The sequence below is a fragment of the Lepidochelys kempii genome, chromosome 5, assembly GCF_965140265.1.
Source record: "Lepidochelys kempii isolate rLepKem1 chromosome 5, rLepKem1.hap2, whole genome shotgun sequence".
Lineage (NCBI taxonomy): Eukaryota > Metazoa > Chordata > Testudines > Cheloniidae > Lepidochelys > Lepidochelys kempii.
This window is the reverse complement of record NC_133260.1, coordinates 84686605-84712396: the sequence shown is the minus strand read 5'-3', so window position 1 is coordinate 84712396 and position 25792 is coordinate 84686605. Positions and strand designations below refer to the sequence as shown.

Genomic DNA, 25792 nt, shown 5'->3' with positions numbered 1-25792 from the left:
AAAAGAGACAGAACTGGAAAAATACAGAGAAGGGCAAAAAAATGACTAGAGGGATGGAACACCTTTCATATGAGGAGAGATTAAAAAGAATGGGACTGTTCAACTTAGAAAAGAGACGACTAAGGAGGGATACGATAGAGGTCTGTAAAATCATGAATGGTGTGGAGAAAATGAATAAGGGAGTGTTATTCACCCCTTTCGATAACACAAGAATCAGGGGTCACCCAATGAAATTAAAAAGCAGCCGGTTCAAAACAAACATAAGGAAGTACTTCTGCACGCAACGCACAGTCAAGCTATTGAACTCATTGTCAGGTTATATTGTGAAGAGTAACTGGGTTCAAAAAATAATTAGATACATTAGCCACAATGATCAGGCACGCAACCTCATGCTCTGGATGTGTCTAAACCTCTGACTTCCAGAAGCTGAGACTGGATGACAGGGGATGGATCTCTCAATAAATTGCTGTGTTCTGTTCATTCCCTCTGAAGTCTCTGGCACTGGCCACTGTGGAAAGACAGGATACGGAGCTAATAGAACCTTGTTCTGACCCAGCATGGCCATTCTTGTGTTCTTATGTTAGCTTAAATGGTACATAGGACTTTCTGTGGGATCTCTGCAGAGGGGTCAACTTCACTCTAAGTTCACTAAGAGTTTCAGAAAAAAGAATCCGTCCTTTACAGCCAAGATTCCCAGTGACCTCACTGGGGATTGCATATGCATTAAGAATGCAAGACCAGAATAATATTAGAGATGCTAAGTGTGATCCAGCTCCCATTATGTGAATGGAAAAAAACTCCTACTGGCTTGAATGGGAATTAGATTGAACTCTTAGTTTTAAATATTCACAGGTTATATGATATTAATTACTAAGGATAATTTGACTTTTTATGTATGTATTTATTTATTTAGCATATTCACCATTAATGAATGGAGTGAAAATCAAGTCACATCAGAGATTAAAGATAATGTCTATAAAATGGAAGAAAAAAAACACCCTGAAAACCAACCACGAATGAAAACACACCCAAGTACTCTGCTCTAGTCATACAGATCAGTGGTTCTCAAATTTTTTTTTCGCTGACCACTTGAAAATTGCTGAGGGTCTCGGCGGACCACTTAAAGATCTTTCCAAATGTTGTTTGTACCATTAGCTAACTATTGTAAATAAAAAAAACCTTAATAATAATAATAAAGTTTTTTTTCTACAAATAAAAGCAGCCAACTCATATTTTAATATCTGTAGTCTTACCTTTCTAATGTGATGGATGTGCCCTCTCTCCCCTGCCACAGTAGCCCCCAAGCTGGGGCTGGGATGGAGGGGGTCTGTCCCTCTCTCCCCCACCGCAGCAGCCCCGGAGCTGGGGCTGGGAAGGAGGGGGGTCTCTCCCTCGCCACAGAGTTGAGGCTGGGAAGGAGGCCCATCTCTCCCTGGCAGCCGCAGCCCTGGAACTGAGGAAAGTCGCCTTTCTCTGGCCGCTGCAGCCCTGCACATTCCAAATTCCCCCCACCCCCTCTTCTCACCCCACTGCCTGCTCCCACCTACCCCCTATTCCCCCCAAGGCCAGCACCTCACCTTACATGTGCATCTTCTCCAGGTCCAGGCAACTAATTAGTGGAGCCACACCTGCATGGTTCCACTAATTAGGTGGGTGGCCCTTCATTATCTCGTTTGCAGCCACCCAGGCACGCACCTTAGAGGGAAATATCCGTGGACCACCTGAATGGAGCTCCCACAGACCACAGTTTGAGAACCTCTGATATAGATTATTCCAGGTAATAAATCCCCTACCCCCAAATTATGTAAAACATCATTACTAATTGCAGTGCTTCTCTTTGAAACAATATATCATGCAGTAATAGTACTCTCCCCTCCTCTTACTCTATATTATAAGCTTTTGTTATTTAAATGTGATGCTTCCGATTTTGTTAATTACATGGGATCACAGAATGAGATCCCGATTCTGCAATCTGATCCTCACAGGCAGAACCTTACACCCACATGGGGTTCCACTGAAATCAGCGGGATTCTGCACAGGTACTTGTAGCCTGAACCAAACTGCAAGAATCAGGTAGAATGCCTTCACCCTCTGTTGAACTTAGTGGGTGTTCAGGGCACTCAGCTACGCACGGGAGTTGATCAGCAACTTGCACAATTGGACCTTTATAATGGCACATCAGAGCCATAAGATTTCCTTCATCATCCATGGATTTTAAATAATATGGACTTCATGATGTGAACAAATCTGTTTTGATCTTTTTTAAAAAAAATTAGTACATGTAGGCTATGTATAAATTGACTCTCCATAGTAATTTCCTGCAAGGATTTAAACAGTGAAATCCCAAGGATAAATAAACTAACATTTCTTCCTTTTTTATCTTAAAAGTGTCTAAAATGAATTGGTTGCTAAAGAAACCTGATAGACTTGTGACACACTGTTTTGAAATCCTTAGTGGAGTTCATCTGAAACCTCAGCATAATTGGCATCTTATCTGCGTACTATTCCAGGAAGAAATGCATGGCATTTCGTCATCACAGCTGAAAAACTAGCTGGCTCTGCACGTAGGCTCAGGGAGAACAAGGGCCCTTAGCTATAATGAGACCATGCTGGTAGCTAATGCTTAGTCAGAGTCTGCTTTCTTGAGCATTTGCTACTGCTTGTAGTAATTGGAATGCAGGAAAAGGCACATATTAGAGAACACACGCAAAAAGTCAATGTTTAACTTCTTTATTTGCTTTCAGTTAAGATTATATTCTAAGGAATAGAACACAAGTGGTAATATGGTAATATTCCTAAACCATCCCTCCTAGTAGAATATTAGTCCTAGAGCCCTTACTCATGCATGCAGTTCTATTTAATGTAACTGGACTATTTGCAAGAGTAAGGATTACTCACATAACTGAAACAATGAGGAGTCCGATGGCACCTTAAAGACTAACAGATTTATTTGGGCATAAGCTTTTGTGGGTAAAAAACCCACTTCTTCAGATCAAGGAGTCTCCATGCATCTGAAGAAGTGGGTTTTTACCCACGAAAGCTTATGCCCAAATAAATCTATTAGTCTTTAAGGTGCCACCGGACTCCTCGTTGTTTTTGTGGATACAGACTAACATGGCTACCCCTCTGATACCTGTCACATAACTGAGAGTGTCAAGAGCAGACAATTTTCAGGCTGGCATTTAATATGACTGAATAAAGGGATTATAATAAACAGTGCTCTCCTTGTGATGGAAAATACAGCATTTCAAAGAAATTCAAAGAGCAAGTTGATGATGTGGGCTGAATTTCTAAGCACGCAAAACAACTTTTTTCCTTAACAAAGCTATGAAATAGTCTGAACACATAGCAATCAATACCAGGTGTAGAAAATAAGGTATTTTGGATGGATCTTCAGGTTTGAGGGAAAGTGGGAAAGGGACAAAATATTTATTTGTATAAGTTTTTGACCTATAGAAAAAGGGAATGGAAAGCCATGGTCATTCAAGGATTAAACATTCACAGCCTCTGCTTGGTAATGAAAACAGCAGGAAAAGCATGGAGTATCATTTAGGAGACCTAATTAGTATTGCCATTAACAGAGTAGAAAACAATGCCCTGCCTATATAGCTGCTTAGAAATATCACATTGATAGGGAAATGGTGAGAGAAGGGGACTGAGAAATTATGGAGATTTTTTTTAAAGTGATCAGTTTTAGCTATGAAAATTTCAGGAATAAAATAATGTAATATTTTATGTAATATTTGTAATGATGTAATATTTAGGAAGAATCAACTAATTTGTGGCCAAATCCTCAATGCCTTGCTGAGTAAAAACTGAGTCTATACTCTGAATCATAGAATATCAGGGCTGGAAGGGACCTCAGGAGGTCAGCTAGTTCAACCCCCTGCTCAAAGCAGGACCAATCCCCAATTTTTGCCCCAGATTCCTAAATGGCTCCTTCAAAGATTGAACGCACAACCTTGGGTTTAGCAGGCCAACGCTCAAACCACTGAGCTATCCCTCCCTCTGAATTTTTTTTTACCCCCTTCCCCCTGCAACTCTGGATGTTTGCCTGAGTAAAAAAGTTACCTCAGCATATTGCCTCTAGACTCAGAACATGTTCTTTTTATTTGTATGTATTTGTGAACTATAATCTTATGTAGGGGAGTAGAACCCATGAATTAACACCAGAGTTGCTTCATTTAGGACCAGTGTTCTCTCATAGCAGAATAAATACAGAGCAACTTCAGCATCTTCAGTGGGGCTATTATAGGTTTACCCTGCTATAACTGAGAGCTGAATTAGGCACACACTGGACCAAATGCTGACCTCATTTATATCTGTTTAGCTGCAATGATTTAAATGGGGCTTCACAGAGCTAATACGGGCAGCTTAGCTCATTTGCTGAACACTGGAAAGAGTTGGCCAAGATTTTCTCAGGAAATTCAAACTTACACAAGCAAAAGAAAAACACTGTGAATGAGATGCTGCTGTGTGCAAAAATTAATCTTGGGTGAAACTTTAACCCCTAAAAATAAATCGTGTTTTCAGTTTCCCCAAACAGGCTTCTCTAGTCCACTCTGAAGCTTTAAAGCAGTAGTTAATCATGTACAGTACACAATATTAAGCAAAGAGTTCAGTTATTCCTGAAACATATTATTTTGAGGCTATGTTTGAGTCTTCCATATTTATGTGATGAGAGTTATGTCACAAAGTTAATCATTCCCAGGACACTAGCATTCAGGGTAATGAAAAACTTCTTGTGCAAGCAGTCATTAATCAGGGAGTATAACATTGCATAATGTTTCCGAAGCATGTGTTATGTGATCAGAGTACAAGGCTGCATAATACAGCAAAGTGTTTGTGCCATATGCTGACCTTTTCTAAAACAGAAATGGAGCCATGTGATGAGTCGCTCTTGCCAGCAGTCATTTATTGCCAATAATTAAGTTTGATGATATGAAGAAACACAAACTTCTATTCCTTTGGAGTTCTGAAAGGAAGAAGCTTTGAAGTTCCTGGTTTCTGGCACAGAGTGGAGTATAAATATGGCCAAGTTGGCTTGGATATATTACTGTTGTCCATTATGAACACCACCCCGTTAAACTGGAATCATACACTCAATTCAAGTGGTTACTGGCATTTACGTTAGAGAAAACACATGCCACTTTGCTTTGTGATCCAGAAAAGCATAAAGGTTGTAGGAACAAAACAGCCAAATGTATGAATGCTACCTCAAATCTCAATACATCACAGTAACATTTGATGTTCTTGAGCAATAATTTAGTAAGAATCTATTACTTAATCTCCCCTACCAGTATTACACAAAAGAACACTTGTGAAACACTCTAAACAAATATGCTGTAATTACAAGAAATAAAAAAAAGCTTGTGTAGTACAAGATGTTTTTGTTACCCGGAATACACATATCTGTGGAGGTACAGTTTTAATTAGCTATGGAAACAATGCTTTATAAGCTTCAATGAGCAATCTTAAACCTAAGCGTAGCAGATATAGTGTGCATATATACATATATATCATAGATACAAGTACGCATTACACAAAATGATCCAGATCCTCAGGTATGCTGCAACTGCTTTGTGCTTCACTGCTGGTGAAATCTGGCTATGGTGCTGGAATAACCATCTCCAAATGATCACCCTAGCAAAGAGCTATCCTTAGATTGTGTTAGCACAGCATGGAATCTCCCTATGCAATTTCCTGCCCCCAGTATAGGCGGTGTATGGTTGAGGCTTCCTTGCACCTCACTGATCCCCAGCTCCTGTTTTGGCCCTTTAGGACTGTTGGCAGCGGAGACGCTGACTCCAGGGCTGGAGCACCCATGGAAAAAAAATAGTGGGTGCTCAGCCTCCACTGGCAGCCCCCCCAATCAGCCATCCCCCCCACCTCCAGTGCCTCCTGCCCACCAGCAGGCTATGCTGATCAGCTCCTTCCCCTCCACCACCACCCCCAGCTCCTCCCGACTACCAGTGATCAATGGCATGGAGGTGGTGCTGGGGGGAAGGGGAAAGAGTAGGGGTGGGGGGCGCTCTGGGGAAGTGGCGGGGCGGGGGCTCGGGGGGGTTGGAGTGGGGGCAGAGCTTGGGGCACAGCGGGGGTCGAGCACCCCCCCAGCAAATCATAAAGTCGATGCCTCTGGTTGGCAGCTGGTGTAACTAGGGAGACCAGATCAGCACTTCCAGTCTGTAGGCATTAATATGTGTTAAATAGCTCCTATTCTATTCTATTCAGGTTCTTATGCTGTGATCATCACCATAGTATTTGAACACCTTCCAGCAGTGCATGTTCCATCCCAGAGCTGACTGCATTTCAGTGATCAGGGAATTGCTTTTTGATATATCTTACCTGTGGCAGAGTTGTTTTGAAGCTAAATTAACATTTCTAAGATGTAAGAAACTCCAAAATTACAAAGCATTCTAAATTCAGGCACACAGACTGGTATCTAGTGAAAATATTAAAAGGGGGTCTGTAGAAGTGTATTAAAAGTGTAGGAGCTAGAAACTTTGTATAACCCCAAAAATAAATGGGTTATTTGAAACTTCTGCTTAGATCCACTTCTCCACTCCGGCTTGCAAGACATATGTGCTACTGGGTTTCTACTGCTCCTTCCACTGGGCTGGAGATGAAGTTGTGCCAGGAAAGCAAGACCAAAGGTTTCATACAAGTTGCTCTTTGTGTTCCATGCTCCCATGACATCAGCCATTGGGGAACTTTTCATTTTTACTTATTTAATTAAATTTATTATTTATTTATAGTTCATTGATTAAAATAAAAAATAAAATAAAATAAAAATAAAAATGTGGACCTCATAACTAGCACTAATGCTCATCTCACATCTGTATTGTGGAGTGGAAGGCACTGGATTCACAAAGGTACTTAGGTGCCCTGTTACCCAGTGAAATTCTGAGCCATAAGTTAGGCACCCAGACGCCCCATGCATTGTATGGGGAGAGTTAGGCACCTAAGACAGACATTTTTAAAAGTCAGCAGGCTGAGTGAGAGCAGTCTAAGCTAGCCAGAGGAAAGAGGCAGGGCATAGGGGTTGCAGCCTCACAGGTATTCAGGTGTCAAACTGATGGGCTGGAGGAAGGAGACTGTCTCTGTTCGGTATCCTCAGATATGAACCTTCCCCTGGAGTTAGGCACGTGCCTAACTCTATGGGAAGGTTTCTTGCGGCAAACCAGACACAAAGAGAGAGATATCCCCACTCCATTATAGCCAATACCTCTCTGGTCAGAGCACTCATTTGCGGGGTGGAAATTCCAGATTCAATTCCTAGCTCTGCCTGATTTGAAGCAGGGAAGTGAACCTAGGTCTCCCACATGCCAGATGAGCGCCTTACCTACCAGGCTATTGGGTATTCTACTCAGCGAACACCTATGGGATCAGGCCCCACAGGCAAGATAGGTGTGAGAATGCCAAGTTTGAGAATCCCACTTTGGGGCCACAGGCACTTGGGCTTGCACTATGGCTCCAAGCTGCTTGTTAGCTGTGGGGTGGCATCAGGACTTAGGTGACTGTGCACAAGCCAATCAGTGGAAACAGAGCCATCTATGGGGTTAGGTGGCAGCTGAGTAGAGGTTTTGAGAATGTCAGTGTCACCTAAAGAGGCAGTTAGTGGCCTAAGTACCATTGTGAATCTAGCCCCCGGAACCTATGACACGTCAGGTGCAACTGTATGCTGCGACTCTAAGAGGTGCAGCACACAGACAGTTCAGGGTGGGGGGGCTAAGATGGCCTGGTTCTGGCTATTTCGGGGGCCAGCAGTATATGAGGGCCAGACTTAGGTGCAAGGAAATTCCCTCCCTCATCTACTCTAGACTCTGCCTATAGCTCTGACAATTAGCATGGTAACTCAGCTAATCAGATTCGATTTAGAGCCCTATTGTGAGTAAATAACAGCTATAGGACACTGGTTCCACAGAACGTTTTAAAAAATTCCTACTTTCCTAGCATTTCTACTTTTTAGAATGATGGACTTGCAATTCTTACATACCTGGAAAATACAAGTAACAACATTGTGTAACACGAAACACAGCCCCTACCTTATTAAAGATTCTGATACTGCAGACACTACTGGGAACAGTACTTGCTACTGTGAATAATTCCATCAGAGTCAATGGGGCTGTTCTTTTAAGTGCTATCCAACATGACTAAGGATTGGGCCAAAAGTAGCTCCAATCTTGCAGTTTTTACAATGAATTATACCAATTTACAGAAATAGTTTGACAAGTGTTCAATTTTAGGAAGCCAGTGGAACTACTCCTTGGAGCAAGAACTCATCACATGAGTAAGGGATGCAGAACAACACTCTATCTACAAGAGCACTTGCATATGTTTATTTATATTCAGCTGTAATAAAGCACAGCAAACTTTTCCCATACTATTTAAATATTAAACTTTGTCTTCCTGAGATATACTATGCAGAAGATCCAGAAATAGTTTTTTGCAGAACTTGTACCACTGGCATTTGATTTTTTTAAATATGTTATGAAAATTTGAGCCAAAGATGATATCACAAAGTCCCTTATGTTTAAAGGAAAATGTTAAATCAATTAGAGATAGCTGAAATAAAGGAACGATAATTTTTTGTTTCACACCAGTTTGCAGTGTAAGTTCTTTAAATATAAAACAAAACTTGTTCACGTTCTTTTGAAAGTGATTGTATTATGGAGTGTGAAAGCTGGAATGTACTCATTTCTTTAACACAAATATGATGTTATAAACGTTTTACTAATTAACACACGCTTTAGAAATGATAAACAGAGTTGGAATCACTAATCAGGACTTTGAAGTCTTTTGTGCACACACACAAAAGCAATGAAACTTATAACATTCAAAACACAAACTTGCACAGGGAATTTTTTACCAAGTCAAAGGTTTTTCATTTGAGTGCTTTACGTGGAAACCCAACAGAAACTTATTACAACACAAACTGCAGTCAAGTTCAGGGTATTGAAAGGAACTGCTCCAGTCTGACAGGCCAAACAATTTGTATGTATGCATAATGAATTCTGTAAGATTAACAAAAACTACATTGAATTCTATTCAGAAGCTGAAACTGAATGTGATTTGAAGCTATAATATATAAAATAAAATGATAGTTTCAGATTCAGTCTTTCTGTAGAAAATACACAAACCATTTTTATGAACTTGTTAAAACTGTCCTATTAACACTTATTTAAAGTTTTGTGTTCATGGTGATTAAACTAATCTATTCAGGTTCTCATATCATATCCATCACCATGGTACCTGTGCATGTAGAAGAGAATACATGTCCCATGAAATAAAACCAAAAAATAGTAAAATGTACAGGAGGAAAAATGAGTCCTTTAAGAGAGCATGCATGGAGGAGACTCATGACTTTTTCCTTTTCGTTACTGTTTAGCTAAACATACCTCTCATTTGGTTTATCTGCTTATTATTCTATCTCTTCTGATTGTTTAGGGGTAGCTGTCTCTTTTAAAAATTATTGGTAAAAGTATGTATGACAAGCACACCTTGGAACAAACATATCATCACTCCTCCCCCATAGTAACTGCATCATTCCCATTATATGGTGTACATCTGTGTCTTGTTGATGGTGTTATTAGTTGTAATGCTTGAGAGATTCAGGCTTTTGGCCCAAAAGAAAGAAATGAAAGCACAATAAATCTGATCATGGGTGAGTGTACAGCAAAGAAACATCTTACAAACAAAAATAAGAAGTGGCTGTGCATGATGTATACTAGTGCTTATTATTTTGAATGCAGTTGGTTAAGAGAGCTGCTGGACAGCTACAGTAAGAATCATGGAGCAGAACTATGAACAAATATCATTGCTTGCAGACTGACTGACTTTTTACTGATTTGACAGAAACACAGACCAAACCGAAATGTTCCATAAACCAACACATTCAAAGTGATCTTTAACTAGCTCAATAACCTCAACAGAGTCTGAAACATTTTGACAGTGGGGAAAAAATTGTCAAGCGACAGAGTGACTTACCGTATATAGTCGTTCATAAGCCAAATATTTGTGGTAAAAACGTGACGCATCAAAGAGCGGGGGTCAGCTTATTAACAGGTCAACACCAAAATTTGATGATTTAAAAAACTTTATGAAATCATTGAATTGAATATCTAATACATTGTCGTTTTGTTTACCTGGAGCATCTGCAGGCACGGAGCCCCTCAGTTCCCTGTGGCCGCTGTTTGCTGTTCCCAGCCAATGGGAGCTGTGGGAAGTGGCACCACTTCCCGCAGCTCCCATTGGCTGGGAATGGCAAACCGTGGCCACTGGGAACTGAGGGGCTCCATGCCTGCAGGTGCTCCAGGTAAACAAAATGTCCCGACTCGCCAGCGGCTTACCCTGACGGGCCGGGAGCCGAAGTTTGCCAACCGCTGAAATATAGGGTTGGCTTATGAAAGGGTCATACGGTTTTTATCATTTTTACTTATCCATCTTGGGGAGGGGGGTCAGCTTATAAACGAACTGGCTTATAATCGAGTATATACGGTAAGTCATTTAGACACTTTTGAAATTTTTACCCAGAGAGTCAATAAGGGTTATTTACAAAATATGTTAGTATAATAGTAATTGAGAAAAGTCAGTGCTTTAAGATTAATTCATTCATGGATTTTAAGGCTAGAATGGACCATTATGATTATCTAGTAAGATCAGCAGCAAACTAGGGTATGTCCACACTGCAGCTGGGAGCAGGCCTCCCAGCCCAGGCAGACAGATTCATGCTAGTAGGATTGGAACTAACATGCTAAAAATAGCTGTGTGAACATTGCAGCTATGGTGGAGACTCAAGCTAGCCACCCAAGCGCAAACCTGCTTCTGAAGTATTATAAATATGAGTTTGTTAAGAGAGGGGATAAAAGATGCTTATGCCCCACACCCCTGCCACAGAACAATCTTTCAGGAAAGCTAAAGAGAGCATATAAGGCACTTATACTGCAGCTAAAAAAGGAGAGACAGAGTGTATGTAATGGAAAACAGAATTCTGCCAGAAACTGACATGGCTGAGCCCCAGTGTTTGAAGGAGTGACAGATAGCAGGTATAATGAGCAGAGGTCAGATTTAGTGAGAGAATTTTTTTCCCCAGTACCCCAATTCAGGAAGCAGAATTCTAATATTGACATTAATTAATCAAGATGAAGTCATCATGATGTTATTTCACTTACAATTTATACATACACAGAGGTCTCGCATATATCTTTTGCTGAAGAGTTTTCCCTCAAAACTATTCCAGGATCATGACTTACAAGAACTTTGGAAAAAAGTCTCCATCTTATACTCACTTTGCAATATTATTCAAACTGCTGACTTCAAGAGAAGGACCTCAAAATGCCACAGCATGGCCACATTTTTCCCTGAGAAAAAGGAATGTTGTAACTATTATGACAGCAAAATATTTTACTTAAATCAAACCTCCTAGCCTAAGTCAAGAATTTCCACTGGGTTGAGCAGACTATTTTTTCTGCTATTGTATTTCAAGTCAATAAAATGTTTTCCTATACATGTACTGAAGTTATTTAATCAGTGCTTGTTAGAAAACTAAAGGAAGCTCAATAACCAGACCGTATATCATAGTTATGAGACACAAACCATTCAGCATAGCCTTAATATTTTTTCTCCCATTAACATAATTATTTCCTACTCAGTAAAAATGAAAATGACATTTTAGCATTTTGAAAATAGGAGAAAATGACCTCAAAGGCTTTATATGACTATCAAAACACACACCAGTGCTTTATTTGCAAATTATCATGCATGAAATGGTCAACTCAGCAAGTTTATCACTCAGCAAAGTGCGTGGTCCACCAGATATAATCAATTTACATGTAAAGATATGGCTAGATATGAATTTTAATGAGTTCTTGTCATTTCATGTTGATCAGCTGCTATATCACCATAGTTCTGGAGAGTGACCATAGCTAATGTTGCAGAAACAGCAGTACATGCAGAAGTTTCACAAAGACAATGCAAATCACACATAAAGGAGGTTTTTCCGTATAAGTAAGTTAACATCTGATTGCTAAGCCACATTTTCTTACCAGTAAAGTTAACAGAATATTTTAAAGAGGCCATTTTCCATGGCACATATACACATATAGTACACTTCGAAGTCAAGAGGTTTATGTTCCAACAGAGGAAAAGAGCATTTCAATTCAGAGCAGGTGTTTATTAATACAGTATTATTAGAACCTGAAAAATGGTCACACACAAGATCCAGCATTTTGGGGCATAAGGAAACTTTCTAGCTTTAAGAATGTGTTTAACCACAGCTCCACAATAAAAAGTTTAATACAGCCTGGAAATAAAAAAAACAAAACAAATGGGACAAGTGAATTAAAAGTTACTCACTAGTAGACAGTGTTGGTGAGATGATGTTTTGGAGGAATCTGGGATGAGAGGCAAGGTTTACCATATAGCCGTGTGTGACTGAAGGCTGAACATGAATATAGAGTAACACAGAACACCACTGAATAGTAGTCTCAAAATGAAGTTTATCTTACTTATTACAGTATGAGACAAGTAAATACAGTTTATAATCTTTCAAACAATCATTCTTCTGATTTCCACCAACTTTATTAATAATTTACATATTCAGCTAGAATAGACAGTGAACTATGATTTTTGGTTGATATACAGAATCATTTAGAAATCAGATTTGGTGTAATTTCACATTTTTGGTGTGTAGAAATCACTTATTTTGATAAAATGGTACAACAGACAAACATTCCATATTACTTTATAGGCTTTGTCTACTAAAACAATTTACTTTTTCTTAATTGTGGAATGGTTAGTTTCATACATATGAAATAAAAGAAATGCTTATGAACCTGTGACCTTGCAAATATACAGAGCAACCTTCATAACCAATGCTGAGTATGACTTGATACATATTATTGGGCCAGGCACGTCTGGACACATTCCAGATGTTGTAATGTAGGTAGGGTTTGCTTTTACTTTGGTGGTTGTGATATTCCATGCGCTGAGGCAAAGAGCAGCTGAAAGGTCCTTCCAGCCATGTTTATCTCATTTGTATTTTCAAGGCATCAGTTTCTCCTATTCTCCCTTGTAGCGAGGGGGCCTCTTTTCTTTAAAAGCAAGAAGACCTTCAATTCTGTCTTTTGTTGGAATAGTCTACAAAGAACAGATTAACTTTGTATTATCAATACCAAAATTTAAAAAATAATGTATATTGTCACCTTTCTTTAATGGACGCAATCTGCAGACTAAAGTGTAATACAGAAATTACAAAAAAGTGTGAAAACACTCTACACACAACTGATTTACAGACTGTGGGCCAGATCTTCAGTTGGTATAAATCAGTATCGCTCCACAGAAGTTACTTCAGCCATGCTGACTTACACTAGTTGAAGATCTGGCCTTCTGCGTTTTAGGATAATTATTAAACACACTTCTTTCAGTGCTGAAAGAATATTATAGCTCATTAAAGCTATAAAATAAGAAGACCAAAAAAACTTAATTATTTTAAACCCACAGTTATACTTTCCCAGGCGGTTTAACACTGCTGACAGTAGATGCACGCAGAACTATTGGTGAGAGGTGGGCGGGGGGGAAGAGTTAAAATTCTCACAAGTTCTTGAATGATCAACTACAGTGCCTGCAGTATTTCCTTATGTAACATGTAAATACCACCTTTGGAGGGGATATGGCAATGGTTTGAAGAGACTAAAAAGATGCTGAAGTGATGGGCATATTAACAATCCCTCAGATAGAGTAGCCAGATAACAAAACAGGCTCTTGTTCTACTGTCTAAATGATCAAGCCTCATATCACTTTAGGTCATCATCAAAAGTTTACTCTTTAGTTTGAAACCCTGCTCACACCTATAAAATTAAAACTACATAAAAACTAACCATGCACTGTACGCTTACTTCTAACCATGCAATTCTACTCACACATTTTATAGTCTGACCTCCTGCATAATAGAGCAAAAGGACTTCCAAGTATAAATTCCTGCTTCAACTCAATAGCTGTACTTGATCTAAAGCAGCCAATCCTGATTTTAAAATTTCCAGTGATGAAGAATCCATCACAACACTCTGTACGTTTTTTCAATGATTAATTACCCTCCTGTTAAACAACTGCATCATATTTTTAGTTTGCATTTGTCTAGCTTCAACTTCTAGCCACGGGTTCTTATTATACTTAGATTGAAGAGCCCTCTATTATCAAATTTCAGTTCCCACTGAGGTACTTACAGACTTGGATCAAGTCACCCCTTAATCTTATACACTAAACAGATTGAGCTCCTAAAATCTTCCACTGTAAGACATCTTTTCCAATCATTTAATCATTCTTGTGGCTCTTATCTGAACCCCCTCCAATTGTTCAACATCATTCTTGAAGTGTGGAAACTAGAACTGAACACAGTATTACAGTAGGGGTCATACCAATGCCAAATACAGAAGTAATATAATGACTCTACTCTTACTTAATTACTTACTACTCTTTTTAAGGGGTTGGGATAAAACATGCAGGGAATCTCTTCCTTCTGTGTAGGCATCAAGGCAGAATCTCTCTAGTTTATGGATGAGATTATGGACCAGATCCTCAGGCATTATATATCAGCATATCTCCACTGAAGTCAACAAGGATATATCAATTTACACCATCTGAAGATTTGGCTCTACGTCCAACTTCCGCTTCCTAAATAGCCCCTTTATACAAAGGGCTTGATTTTGTCTTGAACTCCACTTCCTTCTTTAAGATTTCCATGTAAAAAAAACCGAAATGGCTAAGAGGAAGGGTTAAATTTCATATCCAAAATGCTGCTGGGAGAAAATATAAATTATTTTCAAGCTGCATTTCTGTATGATTTTCAATGCAGGCTTTAACTGAGGGGTTTTGTTTTGTTTTTTGGGATTTTTTGCATAATTGTGTTACATACCTGAGCATAACAGGCTTCTTCAATTGCTAAGCCTGTTACTAAATCGACCTGGGAAACAAAAATTAAATATTGTAAGAGTGAATAACTTTCTGTACATAGCATACACTTTATTCTCTGACAGCTAACTCAAATACTATATTCCTATATCCCAAACATTAAAGCAGTCCAGCAAAGTCCCTCTTCACAGTATCTTTATGCAGAAATTCTTCACTGTCCTGTGGTTATGGTGTAGGGGCAAGGTTGCGGAAGATTGGCGAGGAGCTAAGTGGTGGACTGAGTACGTGACTGGATGTAAGTGGAGGATGCAGGCAGTTTCAATGAACTTTGTCGGACAGACCCTGCTAAAAGATATTGTAGCATAGCTCAGCATATTTTCCCTGTAAACAAGTCAGTTTATGTAATAAGCATAAATCATACATATAAGAATGTAACCAGCTGTTGACCCCATGTAACCTCAAGAAAAGCACGGAGAATATAGCGCTGCAGAGGACTCCCCCTAGGCGGAGTCCTGCCTGGTCAGCTGTCACGAATGGCCAGAGTCCCTGGCAGCCCCTCCGCACGATCTAGGGGCTCCCCACGCAGTTTGGAGCGTAAGTTCTTCCTTCCTTCCTTCCTTCCTTCCTTCCTTCCTTCCTTCCTTCAATAAAGCATAGTTTACTATTCTTAGGCCTGAGTGTCCTCCTTTCGCTGGTATCTCCCCCTCGGTCCTTGCGGGCACATATGGGTTGGTCAGTATTTCTGTAATCAGTTTCCTTATTCTGTGATGTAATCACTATTTAATAGACTGTCCGAAATAATAGGTGAATGCACAATGCATTGTCTTACTACAAATTGTCTTTGGCTAAAACCCATTAATTAGCTGCATATTTTAATTGTTTCAGCTATTACTGGGCAGAAACCTAGACTGCATGTAAATCAGTCATTAATTATGTTTTAACAAACAAGTTTTGAAACAGTTATCTTCCAGGATGAGACTTTCAGTATGTAAGGAAAGCACCTAGAACATGATGAGTACTACTGAAATACAAATAATAAGTTGAGATACTTAATTTGAAAAACTAATTATACCTAAGAAGAAGTTACCACCATACAGTATAAAGAGTTATACCTCCTGAAAAGCAGGCCAGATGCTATTTATGTCAATGTTTATTATGGAACTTTATCTTACATTTGCATCAGAGAAGTGCTCATAAAGCCAACCCATTGTTTTGAGAAAACATGTTTGACCCAACTGCAATTTCAACACTTAAAAAAGGGATAATTTCATGATCTTTTCATACTTCAATATATAGTACATAGAGTAAAAACAGCAATCATATACTCAGACATATTTTTGTGAAATATGGTAATACATTGATAAGGTACATATATTCCTGATGTGATATAATATTTCTTCTTCCATTATTTTATTACATAATCTTATTAATACATTTTACTTATATAAATTGTATCATTTTTACATGTCCTTTATTTGCTGTATCAATAATATGCATTGATATATATATATATTTATTGTCAAGTTTATATATATATTGATATATATATATAAACTTGACAATAAATACATTTACATCCATGCATTTTACCTATTATGATTCCAATGTTGTACAATTTAAAATATACTTCAATTTTAACAAACTATTTTAATGAATTGACTGATATATATATATAAATATGGATGGAAGTCCAATAAATTACAAAGTGTGTTTCTCTCAAGAAATGCTATTACACAGTCAGCAATCACATGGTCAACAAAAGCTTTGGTGGTGCAATAAGACTGCCAATAACGGACAGATTGAATACCCACGCAGACCATCTTAAGGACCTAGCTAGAGACTGATCTGTAGGAGCTTGATCTGCCAGGAACCTATATCTCTTAAGGATTTGTCTTGATGAAAATATATTTCTCCCACATATAAGGATGAAACCAATTGTGATCTTGGACTGCCTCTGGGACCCTCTGAGATTTCTTTGTGTGGTGGCCTGAACAGCTGGCTTTTTTTCCTCCTCCATTATTTCCTCTTCATTTAGCTATCTCCTTTTCATAAGTGCCATCTATTACATCAGCAAGAAGTTTTTCTACTAGTGTCTGAAAGCTGGGACCTTGTGTACCACATGGGGTTTGTCAACAAGGTCATTCTGACTCACCTACCTACTGTGTCTGGGACTTAGAATTTTTCTTTCAAAAGTTTCTCCCTTGTGTACCACTGAATTCAACCTTGGATTTATACCCTTAAAACACTAATTTGTATGTGTGAGCTTAATTTACACCCTTTGTGTACTTTTCAAATTCATCAATAATGTAACCCTACTGAACTCATTTGTTTGACTAGTTGTATGTCAACCTTTAAAACAAACAAACAAAAAACCTAAAACAGAATACATCCTTAACTTATCCTGTTATATTGAGGTTTTACATTGCAAATGAGCTGTGATCACACTCTTCTCTGGGTCAGACTGTACTCTAACTTGTGATGCTGCAAAGATTCATGCCTGTGCTTAACTTTAAGTATCTGAGTCGTCCCATTGAGTTCAGCAGGAGACTCAGAGACTTAAACTTAAGCACAAAAGTGTGAGTCTGCTCAGATCTTAATGAACTCTAGAGCTAGATCAATAGAGACCACTCAGGAGTGGTTACTTGGCATGTCTTTTTGCATTTAAATCAGATTCCTGATATTTTGTTAATACTATTCTATTCTATACTAAATTATTATAAGCAGTAATGTCCTTTTTGGCCTTCAGTTTTACTGGAAAACATTTATCCTGTTGATGATGGGATGGATTTTCATATCATTTAGTTTTAAAACAACGATAGTTTTTACAGCATCCTGCACATGAATTTAGGAAAGCTTTCTTCCTCACCCTTTGACATGAACTAGTATTCAACAAGTTGTATGTTTACTTTCTAACATTAATAATTAGCACATTGTATCAGTTATAGCAGAGGTGGAATTACCAAGTTTTGGTACTGTAGTGCCCAGTCAGCATCAACCATATCTTCAGGAGCAAGATGAAATCAATATGAAGTCACAAAAATAAGAACCATTGCTTTACTATAGACTGGATTCAACCAACTAGGTTTTGAAAGACTATATGGTTTGTAATTTAAAACAAGTCTAGAAAAAACATTAATTAATTTTTAACTCTCTATTTTAGGAACTGTTCCCTGCCATCTAGGCTTCCACTCACTGTTACCAACAAATATATATCCTTACCTCCATCCCTTGATTGATTGCCAATTTTGCAACTCTTATTGCTAGAGGTCCCTAAAATTAAAAATAAATTAGATAGATTTACATGTCAGCAGATACAGCAAAATTATGACGTAAAGTGTCTACATATGAATGCTATCATATTAGCACTCTGTAGGCTTTGTCTACACTTTTGAATAAGTAATATGACCATGATACACACTTTCTTCCAAATATATGTTTCTAGAACTAAAAAATCTAAAAGCAGCATATAATTTTCAAAAACGATATGGTACCAAAACAACATAAAAAGTCTAAATTTTAGAGGTGCTGAACACCAGCAGCTCCAATGGACTTAAACTTGAGTTGTGGGTGCTCAACACCTTTAGAAATTAGGTTCAAAGTAACCAAATAATGACTGTACTATAGGACTCTATATGATCTACTATATTATGTCCTCATGAGCATATAATAAAAAGACATGGAAGCACCTCAACAAAAAGAAAATAAATCAAAGCTAGCCTCAAAACTAAAATGCATGAGCTGTAAAACCATGCCAGCAGTCAGATTATGGTTGACCTCTCTCAGACCGTGCAAGGGAGCAAGGGAGACAATGCAAGAAGCTCAGTCTCCCACAGAAGGGCCAGGAATGATAGGAATCCTTTCATTCAGGGGGTGCAGGGCCGGCTCTAGGTTTTTTGCCGCCCCATGCAAAAAAAGTTTTGGCCGTCCCCCTTCCCCCCCTTTTTTTGGCTTTTACACGTTTGCACTTTGCAATGTTTTTGTTTTGTTTTGACTATTTAAAATTTAAAAAAAATGAAAACAGAATTTGTAGTTAGTGAAATAAAACAATTTCCTACTCGTGTAGTCATTTAATTTTAACAAAATCACAACTACAAACAATTTGGGTTCAACTATACACTGTAATGGAAAATATTAGTGTCTTCCGGTTACTCATAAATTAAAAGAATTTATATGAACTGAATTTTTCTGGTTTTTATACATGCGTAGTCTTTTAATAATTCAGTGAAATCTAAATTTTTTGCAATGGTACTTTCAATGAAATTAATGCGAGTCTTGACAAACGATTTTGAGACATGGTGGACCTCAAATAATTTTTTTAGTAATTTCAGTTTTGAGAAACTGTGCTCACCAGAAGCCACTGATACTGGTAATGTTAAAAGAATGCATAATGCTACAGCAGTGTTTATAGTGAAAAAATCATTTCTTGCTATAAATTCTAATACTTTTAGAGGAGAAGTTTTAGGACTTATTAGCTCAGATAAAGGTATTAATTCATCATACATTCTACTCCATCAATGTCAGCAGCGTTATCAGTACTGAGCGCTAAATGTAGGTCTTGGCAGTGCTTCATGAGGTCTTCTTTGGGAAACTGATTTTTAATATTTACAATATCGTATAAAAATTCAAAAGTTTCACAATGACCATGCAACCGATAAAATCATTCTTCAATAGAAGTTATAGCTACATCAAAAATACAATAGAAACATTCAACTTTAAACCTTTCTTTTGGATCGAGAATAGGATCATCATGAGCCTCATAACAAAACTGTCTTGTTTTTTTTCGAGGACGAATGAATGGTTGAGGTGCAAACGTCGGTTCAAAATCAAGATCTTCTATTATTGTTGTTGCTTCTTTGACAGTTTCTTCAAATCCTTCATCTGAATGGTACTTTTAAAAATATTCCAGCATTTTATTCAAAATCATCTTTGCCTCGCATATGTCTATGGTTATGTTTTGAAGGCAAATTAATTTGATTTCGAATATTATGCCAAATAACTGCAACATGAAAATGGAAACTGCATCATTTTCTGAGCCAACGTTTCAGCTTCATGTCGAAATGAAGGATCATATAACAAGTCCTGGCTTATTTCCAATAGTGCATTGTAAATCTCTCCTGATGAATATCGGAATGGACTAATAGCATCCTACTTTCCCATCTAGTTTGACTTAGAGGTTTAAGTGTGAGTTTTTGTTCAAGATGCTTCTTCAAGACTGCCCAACGGTGTGTGAAAGCACTAAAAAAGTTGTAAATTGCTTGCACTGTGGTAAAATATGAAACAGCATTTTTAGATGATTTGGTGGCATCACTGACAACCAGATTGAATGAATGCGCATGGCAAGGAATGAAAAAAGCTTTATTATTTAAATTCAATATTCTTTGCTGTTTTCCTGCATGTTGTCCTTGCATGTTTGAGCCGTTATTGTACCCTGGGACATCTGTGAGGGCTTTCCCAGTAGTTTTGTTCACTTGTATAAATTCTAGAAAGTGTTCACAAATTTTCACTTCTGCATTTTCATCAGTTTTCACAAATCGTAAAACTATTGCTGTTTGCTTGGTTTTGCTCAGATCTTGAGTACAATCAACTATAACTGAATAATATTTGGCATGTTTCAAATTTGATAAAATTTCATTATGTACTCCATTAGAAATTAATTGTATTATCTCATGTCATAACCATACAGCTAAGGGTAGCCTAGAATTCCTCCTTGCCTGTGAGGGGTTAAGAAGCTCAAATAACCTGGTTGGCATCTGACCAAAAGGACGAATGGAGAAAGAAGATACTTTCAAATATTGTGGGGGGGGAAGAGGGGGGAAGATTTTGTTTTGTGTGTTCTCCTGGGAAGCACAGAAGCATCAGGTCAGAAAACTCCTTCTCCTATAAACCATCCTAAAAGTCTCTCATATTACAAAAATTGTAAGTAAAAGCCAGGCAAGGCATGTTAGATTATCTTTTGTTTTGCTTGTGAATTTTTCCTCTGCTGGAGGGAGGTTTATTCCTGTGTTTTGTAACTTTGAAACTAAGCCTAGAGGAAGTTCTGCTGTGTTTTTGAATCTTTTGTTATCCTGTAAAGTTATTTTCCATCCTGATTTTACAGAGGTGATTTTTACCTTTTTTTTTTTTTTTAAATAAAATCCTTCTTTTAAGAACCTGACTGATTTCTCTATTGTCCTAAGACCCAGGGGTTTGGGTCTTTGATCACTTTGTAACCAATTGGTTAGGATATTATTCTCAAGGGCTTGGGGGAATATTTTGGGGGAATCGGAACTCCAAGTGGTCATTTCCCTGATTCTTTGTTAAATCACTTGGTGGTGGCAGCATACCCTCCAAGAGCAAAGAATTTGTGCCTTGGGGAAGTTTTAACCTAAGCTGGTAGAAATAAGCTTAGGGGGTCTTTCATGTGGGTCCCCACATCTGTACCCTAGAGTTCAGAGTGGGGAGGGAAACCCTGACATGGTGGCAGTGCGCTGGGATCATTCTGAACCAAAACCATAGTAGGATTTTTAAAAGGACATTTCCCCCCCCCCCCTTTTGGCTGCTTGGAAAGCAGGGAGGTTTTGTTTTTTTTTAAGGATTTTTTTTTAAAGCTGGGAGCACCTGGAGTTCTTTTTTCTCTACCTGAGGGCAGGGTAGTTAACCTCCCACAGGGGAATTCACAAGTGTTTTTTTTTTTTTTTTTCATTCTAGCTCTCGGGTTAGGCTACATTAAACACAGAAAGGCTAGGATGACTGACAGTGACTTCCAAAAGAAATTAGAATTAGCCAGATTTGAAGCTGATAAGAGACAAAAAGAACATGATAGACGGATGGAGGCAGAAAAAGCTGCCCATGAGAGAGCTATGGAGGCCCAGAGGGAGGCCCAGAAGCATGCTCAGGAGAAGAGGGAAAGAGAGAGGAAGCATGAACTGGAGTTAGAGATGGCAAGGGCTAAGCAAAATATACCAGACAACCCTAGCAATCTTTCTCCAGGTACCCCGCTTCCCATTCCAGAAAGCTCCCCACCTACAAGGTAGGCGATGTTACAGAGGCCTTCATAGAAAATTTTGAAAGGGCCTGCCTTGGGTACAGCATGTCTGTAGACCAGTACATGGTAGAGCTGAGGCCGCAGCTCAGTGGACCCTTAGCAGACGTGGCGGCTGAAATGCCTAAGGAACACATGAACAGTTATGAACTTTTTAAAAAACAGGCTAGAATCAGAATGGAGTAACACCCAAGCATGCCCGTCGGCCATTCAGAGCCCTAAAATGGAAACTGGACATGGCGACATCTCATTTTGTGTATTTTTACCCAAATAATGGGTGTGAATCTCTCCATCTTTCACTCTTCAAACATGCTCAGCCATAACACTGTCAAATTTTTCCAATAACTCAACCTATTTCAAGAAATTTCCATTGTTATTCTCATATAAAATATCCGAGGATCCATGGAATGCAAGGCACTGTTCGGCTAGGAAATTAATGATTGCCAGTAAACGTTCCAACACAGCTTCCCAACATAGAATTTCTGAATTTAGTAGACCTTGCTGTACCGCATCCATTGTTGTACCGGAACGTAATCGGTTTGACAGCTCAATACAATTTGTCAACGAGTGTAAATGATTTTTTGATGTTTCATATTCTTTCAAATGCTGATGCAAATTTTGCCAGTCATTAAAACCTGCAGTTGCCATAAGAATGTCTGAGTTACAGAACAGTTTGCAGCAAAAACAAAAAACTACATCTTTGGTCTGTGAATACACTAACCACAATCTATTAATTTGTTCCACATTTTTCTCTTCATACTGGATGGCATAAATTGATGATTTGACTCATTAAATGGATAATCAAATGTAGGATCTAGTTTTGGAGGACCTTTTTTCACAATAATCATTAGCATTGTATCAGTAATTATTGTCGGTCCAGTACTTGGATTCCATCCTATGTCAGTCTCTCCACCTTCCAATAATTGTTCTTCAGTTTTAGATTTGGATAACAGTTCTTCGTTTCTGGACTCTTCAGCTGAAGAAGTAAATCTTTGGATGGATTGTGATTGTTCGTCTTTATCAGTTAGCTAAGATAATCTTTGGTAGGATTGTTGTTCATCTTTATCAGTTGAAAAAGATAATCTTTGGTTCGATTGGTCTTCATCAGTTGATGAATAATCACTTTCAATGCATTGCTTACAGCTTTCTCTTGATGGTTGACTTTTTAAAAATACTTATTTGACATACGAGATAGTTTTTCTAATTCTTTTTGCCATTTCTCTCTTTGTTCCCGGTAGGCAGCACTGGAAAGCAGTTTTCGTTTTTGTCCTGGCATTTTAGCCCTATAATCACTGGCACCGACGCAACATGGAAATTGGAGCAAATGGCGCCGATAGGGAGGCACAGTGCACACAAGTAATCGTGATTCCTGATTTAATTAATCAATAACCGTTAACGTTTACACATTTACGCACGTTCACATTATGAGTGACCGTATCACGACGTGATACTTTTCACGTCACACTCCTATCACACTACTGGAGATTTTTTTGATCTTCATGTATTATTTTCTTTTTGTACATTTGTGGATTTTTCCGAAAAAAGAAGGATGGCCAGAATGCTGCCCCTGGAAATGTGCCGCCCCAAGCACATGCTTGCTTTGCTGGTGCCTACAGCTGGTCCAGAGGGGGTACAAGTACTTTGCATAGCTAGGGCCACCACAGGCACTAGCTTCTACAAACACATGTATTGGCCAAAAGAGCTGGTAGGATGCAGAGGGGAGAGGCTAGTGCATTCTCTTCAATGGTTATTTAGAATTGTATACGAGACACGCCATCAGAGCTCCTATTAGAGCAGTTAACCTCTGCACTGTCTCCAGTGTGAGTCTGTGGATACAAATAATAATCCAGGTCCTCTTTCTTTTAAAATGCATTTTTTCATATGTTTGATAATAGGGTTTTAAAAACAAAAAACAATACTTATTTTCAACGGTAGTTAAATTTACTGTATAATTTGCAGTATTTTCCACCCAAAAAGAGGGATTTCTGCAGTTACTGTGGCAAGCCAAATAAAGTGGTGAAGTAAATGAGAATTTTATTTTAAATGAAGCTCAATATAGACCAGGATCTGGATGGGATTAGTCTTCCCGCAGAGCCTTCAACAGGGAAGAGGATTTATCAATAGCTCCCCAAAAACTCAATCATATTCTGGACACACTGGTGATTCCCCCAAAAATCTTCTCTACTGCCCATGTGGAGAGTCTCCTGAAATGTTCCCCTGAAGATATTCCATTTCTGTTGTGAGCTCAGTATCAACCTGCAGTGCTCAAGGACTGTTCATTTCTCAAGGGCTGTGAAGCACATCAAAAGATTATAAATTTGTTATATCAAATAAATATCAAAACAGTTCCTAACCCAAAGAATTTATAGTCTACAGATAGATAAAGAAAAACAAGATACATCTGGGAGATCCAATGGAGTAAGTGTTGTGCACTTAAAATACATATGTGTATGATTATATATATTTCCATTTTAAAAAATTAAAACATCTAGAATCTCAGACATCTGAGATCAAAGAGAAGAAGTGGCATCTTTTGTGGATTGATGGGACGAAGAAGAAAGATACAGATTAGGCCATGATCAGTTTTCTCATGGATACTGGGGTGGGGAGGAGGGAGAGGAGATTGGTGAAGACTGATGTCTAGGGCAGAAAGGGGGCATGTCACAATCAATCATCACCAAGGTTCTTGCAGCTTTTTCCAGAAGGTCACACTGATTTCTTCCTAGAGTTCTGGTGTTTTGGGGATGGAAATCAGTCTAGTTCCCTCACGTTTGCACCCCACAGTGAGGGAGGATGACATGTTGGTGTATTGGTTGATGGTTCAGAAGAGAACAACTATCGGATGCACTGCAAGCAGAAACACTGATATGTGTGCACTTTATTGTGATTGAGAGACAGAGTGGTCAGCTACATAAACAGAGATGGATTAAGAGTTATCGAGGCCCTGGGCACAAAGAACATTTGGGCCCCCCACACCTTGGAGGCCCAGGGGTGCCGGAACCAGAGGGATCCAGGGAGACCATGCCCACTCACTTTTTAATATGGGCATAGTAGCCTCGGGCATGTGCTGAATGGTGGTGGCAGAGGCTGCACTTCGAGGTGGGAGAGCTGATAAGACTTGCCTAGGACAAGGTGGAGGGTCTGGGGCTCCCCACAGTGTCCTTGGCTCCTTGGGCAGTTCTTACCATGGCCCAGCTCCAGTTTCCAGCTTGGCAGTAGGTGGGGCCTCGGGGGAAGAGGTGGAGGAGGGGGTGGATCCCAAGAGGGAAGAATAGGAGCAGGGGTGGAGCCACAGTTCCAGCGGCAGTGGCCCCCCACTTTTACATTGGTTCCGGTGCTCCTGTGCGGGCCCCAAATTGGCTAGGGCCCCTGGGCACAGGCCCCATGGATTAATCCTCCACTGTTCAGAAAAGTTCCCCCACCATGCTCCCTGACTGATTGCCATGAAAAATCAGATAGCAGGTTCTCTAGTCAAGGAGAAGCCAATAGTGACATTTCAAAGTAAGGCAACCCATAATTAACTTATATGAAGTTCTCTAATGCTGAATATTTGGAGTATGGCTGTCTGAAAGTAGTCATATTTCAGGTCTCTCTGCCACTGTTACATCAAGTGAAAGGAAAAGAGGGCACGTAACCTTAAGCGGTGCATGAGAATGATGACATCACTGTGCTGGTGTATGTAGTCCAGAAAGCAAATAAATGAGACTTCCAGTAAAAACAATATGTTGCATAAATGGAAAAAGACATTAATTTTGGAAATAAATTTTACTGTTAAGTTTCCAAGGGGATGTTAGTAACAAATGTAAATATGAAAAAGAATGAGGATTTCAACAGTCACAGTGTTCACTTAATGGATTTTGT

General features: G+C 38.9%; 2 protein-coding genes across 6 annotated transcripts in view; both read right to left on the bottom strand.

Moving 5' to 3' along the window:
- The window catches only part of LOC140911581 (tubulin polymerization-promoting protein family member 2-like), a 105895-nt gene extending 94266 nt beyond the window's left edge, over positions 1 to 11629 (bottom strand). Inside the window, exon 1 of one of the 2 annotated variants that reach the window (XM_073344899.1) lies at positions 11292 to 11629. The gene's annotated coding sequence lies outside the window, so the exon portion shown is untranslated. Of the gene's footprint in view, positions 1 to 1577; positions 1602 to 11291 lie in introns of those variants that run through there. The other variant, XM_073344900.1, reaches the window with a different exon arrangement.
- Positions 11630 to 12538: 909 nt separating this feature from the next.
- Positions 12539 to 25792, bottom strand: part of AUH (AU RNA binding methylglutaconyl-CoA hydratase) — a 187379-nt gene continuing 174125 nt past the window's right edge. For all 4 annotated transcript variants that reach the window (XM_073344895.1, XM_073344894.1, XM_073344897.1 and 1 more), the window contains 3 exons: positions 18130 to 18180; positions 14915 to 14962; positions 12539 to 13140 (listed from right to left, as the gene is read on the bottom strand). In XM_073344895.1, coding sequence (XP_073200996.1) covers positions 13063 to 13140; positions 14915 to 14962; positions 18130 to 18180 — 177 coding nt within the window. In that variant the 3' untranslated portion in view covers positions 12539 to 13062. The remainder of the gene's footprint in view (positions 13141 to 14914; positions 14963 to 18129; positions 18181 to 25792) is intronic.